This window comes from Anomaloglossus baeobatrachus, chromosome 7 (genome assembly GCF_048569485.1).
Source record: "Anomaloglossus baeobatrachus isolate aAnoBae1 chromosome 7, aAnoBae1.hap1, whole genome shotgun sequence".
Lineage (NCBI taxonomy): Eukaryota > Metazoa > Chordata > Amphibia > Anura > Aromobatidae > Anomaloglossus > Anomaloglossus baeobatrachus.
This window is the reverse complement of record NC_134359.1, coordinates 310,048,289-310,061,842: the sequence shown is the minus strand read 5'-3', so window position 1 is coordinate 310,061,842 and position 13,554 is coordinate 310,048,289. Positions and strand designations below refer to the sequence as shown.

Sequence of the window (13,554 nt, the reverse complement as noted above, 5' to 3'; positions counted from 1 at the left end):
GTGTGTGGTGAGATGTGTGCTGAGGGTGGTATATGTACCAGACTTGTGTGTGTTTAGGGTGATTATGTGGTGAGGTTGGTGTGTGTGTGGTGAGATGTGTGCTGAGGGTGGTATATGTTCCAGACTTGTGTGTGTTTAGGGTGATTATGTGGCGAGGTTGGTGTATGTGTGGTGAGATGTGTGCTGAGGGTGGTATATGTACCAGACTTGTGTGTGTTTAGGGTGATTATGTGGTGAGGTTGGTGTGTGTGTGGTGAGATGTGTGCTGAGGGTGGTATATGTACCAGACTTGTGTGTGTTTAGGGTGATTATGTGGCGAGGTTGGTGTATGTGTGGTGAGATGTGTGCTGAGGGCGGTATATGTACCAGACTTGTGTGTGTTTAGTGTGATTATGTGGTGAGGTTGGTGTGTGTGTGGTGAGATGTGTGCTGAGGGTGGTATATGTACCAGACTTGTGTGTGTTTAGGGCGATTATGTGGCGAGGTTGGTGTATGTGTGGTGAGATGTGTGCTGAGGGTGGTATATGTACCAGACTTGTGTGTGTTTAGGGTGATTATGTGGTGAGGTTGGTGTGTGTGTGGTGAGATGTGTGCTGAGGGTGGTATATGTACCAGACTTGTGTGTGTTTAGGGTGATTATGTGGTGAGGTTGGTGTGTGTGTGGTGAGATGTGTGCTGAGGGTGGTATATGTACCAGACTTGTGTGTGTTTACTGTGATCATGTGGTGAGGTTGGTGTATGTGTGGTGAAATGTGTGCTGAGGGTGGTATATGTACCAGACTTGTGTGTGTTTAGGGCGATTATGTGGCGAGGTTGGTGTATGTGTGGTGAAATGTGTGCTGAGGGTGGTATATGTACCAGACTTGTGTGTGTTTAGGGCGATTATGTGGTGAGGTTGGTGTGTGTGTGGTGAGGGTGGTAAATGTACCAGACTTGTGTGTGTTTAGGGCGATTATGTGGTGAGGTTGGTGTATGTGTGGTGAGATGTGTGCTGAGGGTGGTATATGTACCAGACTTGTGTGTGTTTAGGGCGATTATGTGGCGAGGTTGGTGTGTGTGTGGTGAGATGTGTGCTGAGGGCGGTATATGTACCAGACTTGTGTGTGTTTAGGGCGATTATGTGGTGAGGTTGGTGTGTGTGTGGTGAGATGTGTGCTGAGGGTGGTATATGTACCAGGCTTGTGTGTTAGGGTGATTATGTGGCGAGGTTGGTGTATGTGTGGTGAGATGTGTGCTGAGGGTGGTATATGTACCAGACTTGTGTGTGTTTAGGGTGATTATGTGGTGAGGTTGGTGTATGTGTGGTGAGATGTGTGCTGAGGGTGGTATATGTACCAGGCTTGTGTGTTAGGGTGATTATGTGGTGAGGTTGGTGTATGTGTGGTGAAATGTGTGCTGAGGGTGGTATATGTACCAGACTTGTGTGTGTTTAGGGTGATTATGTGGCGAGGTTGGTGTATGTGTGGTGAGATGTGTGCTGAGGGTGTTCAAGCACGTGGTAGTGTGTGGCGCATTTTGTGTGTGTTCATATCCCCGAGTGTGGTGAGTATCCCATGTCGGGGCCCCACCTTAGCAACTGTACGATATATACTCAAGTCCCCCTTGTTCACATCTGGAGCTGTCAATTTGCCCCCAACACTTTTCGTTTCACTTTTTCCCCATTATGTAGATAGGGGCAAAATTGATTGTTACATTGGAAAGCGCGGGGTTAAAATTTCGCCTCACAACATAGCACCCGGCGCTGCCCAGGATAGTAACTGTCTCTCTGTTTCTCTCCCATTCTCTGTCTGTCTCCCCCTCTGTATATATCTTTCTGTCTCTCTCTCTATCTCTTCATCTGTCTGTCTCTGACTGTCTCTGTCTCTTTCTCCGTCTATCTATCTCTTTCCCTGTCTGTCTATCTATCTCTGTCACTTTCCTGTCTCTCTTTCCCTCTCTTTCCCTGTCTGTCGCTTTCCCTCTGTCTCTTTCCCTGTGTCTGTCTCTTTCCCTTTCTTTCCCTGTCTGTTTCCCTGTGTCTGTCTCTTTGTCTGTGTCTGTCTCTTTGTCTGTGTCTGTCTCTTTGTCTGTGTCTGTCTCTTTGTCTGTCTGTCTCTTTGTCTGTCTCTTTGTCTGTGTCTGTCTCTTTGTCTGTGTCTGTCTCTTTGTCTGTGTCTGTCTCTTTGTCTGTGTCTGTCTCTTTGTCTGTGTCTGTCTCTTTGTCTGTGTCTGTCTCTTTGTCTGTGTCTGTCTCTTTGTCTGTGTCTGTCTCTTTGTCTGTATCTGTCTCTTTGTCTGTGTCTGTCTCTTTGTCTGTCTCTTTGTCTGTGTCTGTCTCTTTGTCTGTCTCTTTGTCTGTCTCTTTGTCTGTGTCTGTCTCTTTGTCTGTGTCTGTCTCTTTGTCTGTGTCTGTCTCTTTGTCTGTGTCTGTCTCTTTGTCTGTGTCTGTCTCTTTGTCTGTGTCTGTCTCTTTGTCTGTGTCTGTCTCTTTGTCTGTGTCTGTCTCTTTGTCTGTGTCTGTCTCTTTGTCTGTGTCTGTCTCTTTGTCTGTGTCTGTCTCTTTGTCTGTGTCTGTCTCTTTGTCTGTGTCTGTCTCTTTGTCTGTGTCTGTCTCTTTGTCTGTGTCTGTCTCTTTGTCTGTGTCTGTCTCTTTGTCTGTCTCTTTGTCTGTGTCTGTCTCTTTGTCTGTCTCTTTGTCTGTCTCTTTGTCTGTGTCTGTCTCTTTGTCTGTGTCTGTCTCTTTGTCTGTGTCTGTCTCTTTGTCTGTGTCTGTCTCTTTGTCTGTGTCTGTCTCTTTGTCTGTGTCTGTCTCTTTGTCTGTGTCTGTCTCTTTGTCTGTGTCTGTCTCTTTGTCTGTGTCTGTCTCTTTGTCTGTGTCTGTCTCTTTGTCTGTGTCTGTCTCTTTGTCTGTGTCTGTCTCTTTGTCTGTGTCTGTCTCTTTGTCTGTGTCTGTCTCTTTGTCTGTGTCTGTCTCTTTGTCTGTGTCTGTCTCTTTGTCTGTGTCTGTCTCTTTGTCTGTGTCTGTCTCTTTGTCTGTGTCTGTCTCTTTGTCTGTGTCTGTCTCTTTGTCTGTGTCTGTCTCTTTGTCTGTGTCTGTCTCTTTGTCTGTGTCTGTCTCTTTGTCTGTGTCTGTCTCTTTGTCTGTGTCTGTCTCTTTGTCCGTGTCTGTCTCTTTGTCCGTGTCTGTCTCTTTGTCCGTGTCTGTCTCTTTGTCCGTGTCTGTCTCTTTGTCTGTGTCTGTCTCTTTGTGTCTGTCTCTTACCCTGTCTATGTCTGTTTCTTACCCTGTCTGTGTCTGTCTCTTTCCCTGGCTGCATTGTGACACGCCAACATTCCATATAAGGGCGTGGCTGCGCATTCTTCTGAAGTTCTGGCTGCACTGTGGCTCCCAGCTCCATTCACTTTAATGGAGGCAGGTTTTTTGGCGAATAACTGTAAAGTGCGGGGTTAAGATTTCCCCTCAAAACATAGCCTATGACGCTCTCTGGTCCAGACGTGTGAGTGTGCAAAATTTTGTGGCTGTAGCTGCGATGGTGTGGATGCCAATCCCGGACACACACACACACACACACACACACACACACACACACACACAGCTATATATATATATATATATATATATATATATATATATATATATATATATATATATATATATATATATACACAGCGCTCAGCAGGAGAGAGAGCGCAGAGCGGCCACCAGAGGGCGCACTATATATATACTAATAGTTGTCTGAGGAAGGTTCATTAGGCAGTGTGTGATCACAGTCCCTCGTGAAGCCCCTGTGATGCCTCTGTGGTCTCCTGGGATTATAGGGGGGGGCTATTGTCTTAGCAGATTTTCCAGACTTGTCTTCAGTGCTTGCAGTGTCTCCAGGCTCATCTCCCGTGGCGTCTGTGGCCTTGTCTCCCGCGGCAGCGGTGTCTGTGGCCTCGTCTCCTGTGACGTCTGCAGCCTCGTTAATCTGTAGCAAGAAAATCCACCAGGACTCTGTTCAACAGGCTCGTCTCCGATCTCCACCACTAGGGGGCGTGCGATCTCTCAACCCCCGTCACTTTACATGAATCACTATATCACCGTTATGAACCACAGAGAAGTGAGCGGAGGCCGAGGAACACTTCACTTGCAGTTTATACTCGCATCGGATAAATGATGGCAGATCCTGTTCTTCAGAGGTGCGGAGGTGCAGCCGACATACTGCAATCCACACCGGGAAGCAGCTCAATAACAAAAGTAGAATTACAAGTGAGATCGTTCTTAATGTTATAAACTCCATCAGTTTTCAATGAACAAAAAGTATTTCTGCAAACAACATAATTGCAACAGGTGGCGACATGATGAGCGCACCGGGAAACGCTCTTATTATGCCACCACGGTTCAGATTTAGGCTACTCCTGTAAAAACAACATCTCCCCCAGAGAAGGAGCTTCTCCACAGATCACACTGACCGCATTCACAGCAGCTGCTTTATGGTAGATGCGATTTCACAGGGTTATGTATATGATGAAACTGAGGACTCATGTTATGAATGGCCGAGGATTGGAGGAGGCTTAACATTTTACATTTGTCTTTTAACATAAGAGACCTCTTTGTGATCCAGACGGGGTGACCTCACAGGATCTGGTGGATGCCGTTTGTGTGAACTCGCCTTTCTGTATATTTATGACATGATTTGTCGGGACATGATGATGGCAGTGGTGTCGTATTCATCGCAATAGCCTTTCTACATGGAAAAATGCCCAGAATTAGCAACGGTCAAGAGGACATCCGAAACCGCAATCGTTACCAGAGAATTGCAAATTCATATGATTCAAGTGAATATAGTCCATAATCAAGGAATCCGTCATCTGAAGAGGTCGCTCCCGTATAAGTAGCAGGTCGTCAATAAAACCGCCATACCACGTACTATGGGAGGAAAGAGGATTGCTATCTGAAGAAATGAAGAATCCCCCCCCCCCATGCACCACATACTGTATGTGTGTAATATATATATATATATATATATATATATATATATATAAAACCCGCCCCCATTGCCGCTCCTCTTTGCTGTATGAAATATTCACCATCAAAAGAAAAATAATTGTGAGTGAGAACTCGACTGCCATACATAGGAGTATCCGCTATAAGCCCACCACATCGCAGGTGAGCCACGAGCATGACGCGGGGAACTGAACCGCATCCACAGAGGACGCACAAGAACAAGTCCCCAATAAATCCTCTATTACATTAATAATCATAAAATCACTCATGAAAAACAATATTACAATTACACATAGAACAACATAAGACTAAAAGTCACTGCCGTTATTATCATTAGGGAATGGCCGATGGATAAAAGCTCACCCTATCTCTGGTCTCCTTATCCAACAGAGGACCACCTTAATGGAAAGGCTGCCCCGCTCCACGGCGGCTCACCCTATAGAGACCTCACCTGTCCCTCACCTATCCAACAGAGGACCACCTTAATGTAAAGGCTGCCCCGCTCCACGGCGGCTCACCCTATAGAGCCCTCACCTATCCAACAGAGGAGCACCGTAATGTAAATGGCTGCCCCGCTCCACGGCGGCTCACCCTATAGAGCCCTCACCTATCCAACAGAGGAGCACCTTAATGTAAATGGCTGCCCCGCTCCACGGCGGCTCACCCTATAGAGCCCTCACCTATCCAACAGAGGACCACCTTAATGTAAATGGCTGCCCCGCTCCACGGCGGCTCACCCTATAGAGCCCTCACCTATCCAACAGAGGACCACCTTAATGTAAAGGCTGCCCCGCTCCACGGCGGCTCACCCTATAGACTGAGCCTTCGCCTCTGCCTCACCTATCTAACAGACCACCTTAATGAGGTAGCTCCTTTGAGTGGAGCCATTCCTGCTTTCCAGAGAAGACTCCGTATAATCAGAACCACATTCCCCCGTGGAGACCAGTGAGGGGTCCATTTCAGTGAAGCGGGCTGGTTTTCTACCCTCGTTACAGTCCAGTGTGGTCTATTCGCTCCATCACGCTGTAATATAGATTAGAAGACAAAGGTCTAGTGTTATTCCTCTTCCAGACGTATATTTCTTTATTATCCACTTTAACCTTGATGTTTTCCACCGAGCCTCATAGTCTTTCGCAGTAGAGTGTTCGGCTGGAGATGAGGTTGGATCTTCATACTCCAGAATGATACGGCTGAATATATCGTACCAGCGTTTCTCAAAGTTCTCACGATATTTAGTGGTTGCGATTTTTATTTTTTCATCCGCAGCCCTCAAGGAATCGTCTCCTTTTCAATGTAAGAACTGATTGTGGTCCGATCCCACCAAGGTTTTAGCTCTTTAATGTGGAGCTTCTCCAATATCCTCATATTAGTGCCTCATTCAGTAACTTCACTCGGTTTCAAACCAACATCCTTAGAAAACATTTCTCATCTTTTAATTTTCACTGACAATAACATCTGAACTCGCAGAAGCAGCAGAAACATGTCCAACTCCATGATTCAAAACAACAACCAGGCAGAATTCCAAATTTCTCATTGAATTTGATACATAAAACCCGGTGTTGACGCTGGATCCCTTTTTATACTTGTTGGATTTTCCAAGCATCTTCCGTGACCTCCCTCTCTGTGGAGAGTGATGAGCTGACTTGTTTGCTTTTGGCTAAACTACATTCAACCTCTTCATCCCGACCAAAAAATGAAATGGGAACACAAACTTTATATGGACCCACCCCTCCTCCCGAAAAAAAAATATGGTATCAATAATACTACCCGCTTCTAATATAAAGCCCACGCCGGCTCCACTGACCTAACAAGGACGTGACTGCTATCCAAAAGAGTCGCAGAAAGCAACTTGTCTTTTTTACGTATTTCTGAACTTTTTCTTTACTTGAGTTCCACCACCCTGGAAAATTGTATCATCCCTGGAGAATCCTGCCGCCCTGGAGGATTGTACCGACCCTGGAGAATCCTGCCGCCCTGGAGGATTGTACCATCCCTGGAGAATCCTGCCGCCCTGGAGGATTGTACCGACCCTGGAGAATCCTGCCGCCCTGGAGGATTGTACCGACCCTGGAGAATCCTGCCGCCCTGGAGGATTGTACCATCCCTGGAGAATCCTGCCGCTCTGGAGGATTGTACCGACCCTGGAGAATCCTGCCGCTCTGGAGGATTGTACCGACCCTGGAGAATCCTGCCTCCCTGGAGGATTGTACCGACCCTGGAGAATCCTGCCGCCCTGGAGGATTGTACCATCCCTGGAGAATCCTGCCGCCCTGGAGGATTGTACCATCCCTGGAGAATCCTGCCGCCCTGGAGGATTGTACCGACCCTGGACAATCCCACTAGTCCTGGACGATTGTACCATCCCTGGAGAATCCTACCGCCCTGGAGGATTGTACCGACCCTGGAGAATCCTGCCGCCCTGGAGGATTGTACCGACCCTGGAGAATCCTGCCGCCCTGGAGGATTGTACCGACCCTGGACAATCCCACCGCCCTGGAGGATTGTACCGACCCTGGAGAATCCTGCCGCCCTGGAGGATTGCACCATCCCTGGAGAATCCTGCCGCCCTGGAGGATTGTACCGACCCTGGAGAATCCTGCCGCCCCGGAGGATTGTACCGACCCTGGAGAATCCTGCCGCCCTGGAGGATTGTACCGACCCTGGAGAATCCTGCCGCCCTGGAGGATTGTACCGACCCTGGAGAATCCTGCCGCCCTGGAGGATTGTACCGACCCTGGAGAATCCTGCCGCCCTGGAGGATTGTACCGACCCTGGAGAATCCTGCCGCCCTGGAGGATTGTACCGACCCTGGAGAATCCTGCCGCTCTGGAGGATTATACCATCCCTGGAGAATCCTGCCGCTCTGGAGGATTGTACCGACCCTGGAGAATCCTGCCGCCCTGGAGGATTGTACCGACCCTGGAGAATCCTGCCGCCCTGGAGGATTGTACCGACCCTGGACAATCCCGCCTCCCTGGAGGATTGTACCGACCCTGGACAATCCCACTAGTCCTGGACGATTGTACCGACCCTGGAGAATCCTGCCGCCCTGGAGGATTGTACGGACCCTGGAGAATCCTGCCGCCCTGGAGGATTGTACCGTCCCTGGAGAATCCTGCCGCCCTGGAGGATTGTACCGACCCTGGAGAATCCTGCCGCCCTGGAGGCTTGTACCAAGCCTGGAGAATCCCAGATAGAAGAAAACTTAGCTGCTAAGATCTTGTTCACACATCGGGGATTTTCTCCAAAGCTCAGAGTTTCATCCGAGTTTTTCTGTCAGTCTCTGAGTATTATCAGTTTTTCTGAGATGAGAAATCTGAAAAAAAAAATCTCTTTTCCTATCAGTCTGTGAAAAATACAACCCGGATTGCACCCGAGCGCCGTCAGTTGTTTTTTTTTTTCCCCCAGACTTGGATCAAAACGAACAACGCAAATCTGACACTCGGATGAATACTGGACAAGTCTCTGGTTTTGCATGGACCGCAGCCCCTTATTGGCACTAGTATCATCCGTGAAGAACCTGGAGGCCACTCGTCTGCAGATCTCTATTCTACTCAGTTATATGTCGGGTTGTCCCTTATGAGGTCCTTGTCCTGGGATTAAGAACCAGATGCATTTTTTAATAGTCTTAAAATTCTGGAATTTAGGTTGAAAAATAGTAATGATCCTCTGTTTTGTCCTCAGGGGAGTGTCGAGCACAGTACGGCGCTGCATCCACCGAGAGACCGGGCGACAGTATGCCGTGAAGATCATCGAGGTAACACCAGAAAGGATGAGTCCAGAACAGCTGCAAGAAGTCCGGCTGTCAACAGCCAAGGAAATGGAGATCCTCCACCAGGTGTCCCAACATCCCTTCATTAGTACGTACCTAATCACACTCGGCATCATATCTCCCCGAGCAATCAGTCACTGTATATGCCGGTCTCTGCCCCTGCGTACACCTCCCCATGTCTCCTCCAATCATCGCTGTATATACCGGTCTCTGCTCCTGCGTACACCTCCCCGGGGGTCCTCCAATCATCGCTGTATATACCGGTCTCTACTCCTGCGTACACCTCCCCGGGGGTCCTCCAATCATCACTGTATATACCGGTCTCTACTCCTGCGTACACCTCCCCGTGTCTCCTCCAATCATCGCTGTATATACCGGTCTCTACTCCTGCGTACACCTCCCCGGGGGTCCTCCAATCATCACTGTATATACCGGTCTCTACTCCTGCGTACACCTCCCCGTGTCTCCTCCAATCATCGCTGTATATACCGGTCTCTGCTCCTGCGTACACCTCCCCGTGTCTCCTCCAATCATCGCTGTATATACCGGTCTCTGCTCCTGCGTACACCTCCCCGTGTCTCCTCCGATCATCGCTGTATATACCGGTCTCTACTCCTGAGTAACACCTCCCTGTGTCTCCTCCAATCATCGCTGTATATACCGGTCTCTGCTCCTTTGTACACCTCCCCGGGGGTCCTCCAATCATCGCTGTATATACCGGTCTCTACCCCTGCGTACACCTCCCCGTGTCTCCTCCAATCATCGCTGTATATACCGGTCTCTGCTCCTGCGTACACCTCCCTGTGTCTTCTCCAATCATCGCTGTATATACTGGTCTCTACTCCTGCGTACACCTCCCCGTGTCTCCTCCAATCATCGCTGTATATACCGGTCTCTACTCCTGCGTACACCTCCCTGTGTCTTCTCCAATCATCGCTGTATATACTGGTCTCTACTCCTGCGTACCCCTCCCCGTGTCTCCTCCAATCATCGCTGTATACACTGGTTTCTACTCCTGCGTACACCTCCCCGTGTCTTCTCCAATCATCGCTGTATACACTGGTTTCTACTCCTGCGTACACCTCCCTGTGTCTCTGTCACAAACCACCGGGGGGGTCACTCAGAAATCCCCCACGCTGGCTACCAGTACGTCACAATCGGGGGGTAACAAGTGGGGGGTCACCCCTCCTTTATACCTCCCGACCGACAGAGCACGTGATGCGCTCTCTAGCGCCCCTCTTATAGTCAGGCCAATTATGGAATTGCCCGACAATAAGCAAGGAGGCCGCTATACTACTTATGCCGATTATTGAAGGGTCCCCGGTGAGAGTAGGGTATATATTCCCCCGACCTCCGCGGGCGGAATATATAAAATCTCCCCGAATCTCACTGGCCTCCCCACAATAATCCTTGGCACAAACTCGCTGCCACCAACCGCTTCACGGTAACTATTAGCCGAACACACAGACGTGGGATTCAAGATCGAGATAACAGAACAGCCCAAGATTAATTATATAATTTAATCAGCCTAAAGCACACTAGAAACTACAATATATACAATAGGGAATCTACAGAATATACATATGTCAGAGTACAGTTACAATCAAAGCATGGGTTACAAACAGGCATACACAGTTCCAGCAGTTACCTTGTTGCGTCTGGCCACAGGGGGGCGCTGTAGACCAGGTTTCCAGGAACTCCCACAGATGTTTCCTACACGTGACCCCCAGCGAAAGAACCCTGGAAAATGGCCGAAGTAGGGTTATCAACCTGGGCAGATCCAGGTCCCCTCCTACCTTAGTGACCTCACAGGGAAGCACTGCCACTCCCCCTGCATGGATCAGAATTATCCAGCAAAGGGGATATTGGCCATAACTTTGCCTGGGAGCGTCGTAGGCAGACGCCAATGCTCTCATTGTGACAGTTATGAATTTAGCTACAGAACGAGGGGACTCATGACCTGTCTGCCAGTTCCCCATTGGCTGATATCACGCCTGGGGCATTTCCCAATGTCCTGCTCCCATAAAAAGGGGGTGCCGGCATCGTCCACATGCGGAGACACCATTTTTATGGTTGCCATATTTATCGGAAATATGGCTTGCGAGATATGAACCATTTTTTACTGGAGTCGTTCTGTCTAGCTAGTTCCATAGCCTTGCTAATGAGATACAACTCTTGTTACAGGGTGACGGCAGGGAGTCATCCTGTGTCCATTGTTCCCACACCACCTCATCTCCATATCACAGGACATGGCCATTAAGGTGTAAGTGGAACACTGAGAACAAGAAGGGAGGGGGCACTGCCAGGGAGTGATGAGGGATTATGACTGGAGTCATAATTCATCTTCATATCCCGGGATTTGCCTCACACCTCCCCCCTTTTGAGGGCGCTAGGGGGCAGCACACTCCGGTGTTCCCCCGTGCGCCCGTCCGCGACCTCTCCTTGTCGGGACAGCCCGTCTGCGTTACCGTGGTCACGGCCCCTTTTGTGGCGAATGGTGAAGTTGTATTGCTGGAGCGCAAGGCTCCATCGCAACAATCGCCCATTCGTCCCAGAGACGGTGTGCAACCAGCTGAGGGGATTGTGGTCCGTCTCCACGATGAAGTGGCGCCCGTATAGATAGGGTTGCAGACGCTGCAGGGCCCACACTATGGCCAGGCACTCCTTCTCCATCGTGGAATAGGCAACTTCCCTTGGTAACAGCTTCCTGCTCAGGTACAAGACTGGGTGCTCTTGGCTCGCAGAGTCCACCTGGCTGAGCACCGCACCGAGGCCGAAGTCACTGGCGTCGGTCTGTACTACAAACGGCCGCGTGAAGTCGGCTGCCTGTAGCACGGGCGGGCTGGACAGGGCGTCCTTTAGGGCCCGGAAGGCTGTCTCGCAGTCCATTGTCCAATCGACTGCAGAGGGCAGCTTCTTCTTGGTGAGGTCCGTCAAGGGCTTTGCCAGGCTACTATAGCATGGAACAAACCTCCTATAGTACCCAGCGGTCCCCAAGAAGGACATCACCTGCTTCTTGGTCCTGGGGGTGGGCCAGGATGCGATGGCTTCCACTTTCTCAGGCTCGGGCTTCAGTGTTCTCCCACCTACCCGGTGACCGAGGTACTGGACCTCGCTCATGGCCAGCTGACACTTTCCCGGCTTGATGGTCAAACCTGCCCGGTGGATCCGCCTGAGCACCTGTGCTAGATGCTCTAGGTGGTCCTCCCAGGTGGGACTGAAGACGGCAATGTCATCCAGGCACGCGGCCGCGTACCCTTCAAGTCCCTTGAGCAGGGTGTTGACCATCCGCTGGAAAGTGGCAGGGGCATTCCTCATCCCGAATGGCATCACCGTGGACTCGTACAGTCCAAATGGGGTAATAAAGGCAGAGCGTTCCCTGGCCTTGCGAGTCAGGGGGATCTGCCAATATCCCCGGCTCAGATCCATGATGGTCAGGTACTGAGCCCCGGCCAACTGATCGAGCAGGTCATCGATGCGTGGCATTGGGTACGCATCGGCGACCGTGACCGCATTGAGCCCCCTGTAGTCCACGCAGAACCGAGTGGTTCGGTCCTTCTTAGGGACGAGGACTACAGGCGAGGCCCAAGCGCTGTTGGATGCCTGGATCACCCCCAGCTTCAGCATCTCGTCAATCTCCTGGCGCATGTGTTGCTGCACCTCCAGGGAGACCCGATATGCTGAACGCCGGATCGGGGGATGATCCCCAGTGTCCACGTGATGGACAGCCAAGTCAGTCCTTCCGGGCTGGTTGGTAAACAACCCCCGGAAGGGGAGGAGGGTGGCCCACAGCTGGGACCGTTGGTCTTCCAAGAGCTGGTGGCCAACCTCCACATCCTCAATGGATCCGCCTGCCCTAACCTGGGCTAGCATATCCAAGAGGGTTTCCGCTTCTCCCTCCTCGGGCAGGTTGCACACGGGGAGCGCACATGCCTCCCGCTCATGATGTGCCTTCATCATGTTCACATGGAAGGGCTTCCGCCTTCCACGGGCAGGGTCCAGGGTGACCAGGTACGTTACAGGGTTGAGCTGCTGGTACACGAGGTATGGGCCTTCCCAGGCTGCCTGAAGCTTGTCCTGTGGTACGGGGACCAGTACCCACACCTTTTGACCCACTTGGTAGGTCCTCTCACAAGCGTTCTGGTCGTACCAACGCTTATGATCGGCCTGGGCTTGAGCCATATTGTCGTGTACCAGTTGCGTCAAGGCCTGCATTTTGTCCCGGAAGCGCATGACATACTCGATAACCGACACTCCAGGGGTGGCCAAATCCCCTTCCCAAGCCTCTTTCACCAGAGCCAGGGGGCCCCGCACACGTCGCCCGTACAGGAGCTCAAACGGTGAGAATCCTGTTGAGGCCTGTGGAACCTCCCGGTAAGCAAATAACAGGTGTGGGAGATACCGCTCCCAGTCACGCCCATGGGAGTCGACCAACATCTTAAGCATCTGCTTTAAGGTGCCATTGAACCGCTCGCACAGGCCATTAGTCTGTGGATGGTACGGGCTGGCCACCAGATGTCGCACCTGGACTTGCTTACAGAGGGCCTCCATCAGCTGGGACATGAATTGGGTCCCCCGGTCAGTGAGCATTTCCTGGGGAAAACCCACTCGGGAGAAAATCTCCAGCAATGCGGTGGCCACCTTGTCAGCCCGAAGGGACGACAAGGCCACTGCTTCTGGGTACCGGGTGGCATAGTCCACTACCGTCAGTATGAAGCGTTTCCCGGAGCTGCTGGGGATGGCCAGCGGGCCGACCAGATCCACAGCCACCCTCCTGAAAGGCTCATCGATGATTGGCAGAGATACCAGTGGGGCT

At 50.8% G+C, this 13,554-nt stretch overlaps 1 protein-coding gene across 1 annotated transcript in view; it reads left to right on the top strand.

The window, feature by feature from the left end:
• The window catches only part of PHKG2 (phosphorylase kinase catalytic subunit gamma 2), a 29,125-nt gene that overhangs the window by 3,892 nt on the left and 11,679 nt on the right, over positions 1-13,554 (top strand). Inside the window, exon 2 of the mRNA XM_075318691.1 lies at positions 8,651-8,826. Coding sequence (XP_075174806.1) covers positions 8,651-8,826 — 176 coding nt within the window. The remainder of the gene's footprint in view (positions 1-8,650; positions 8,827-13,554) is intronic.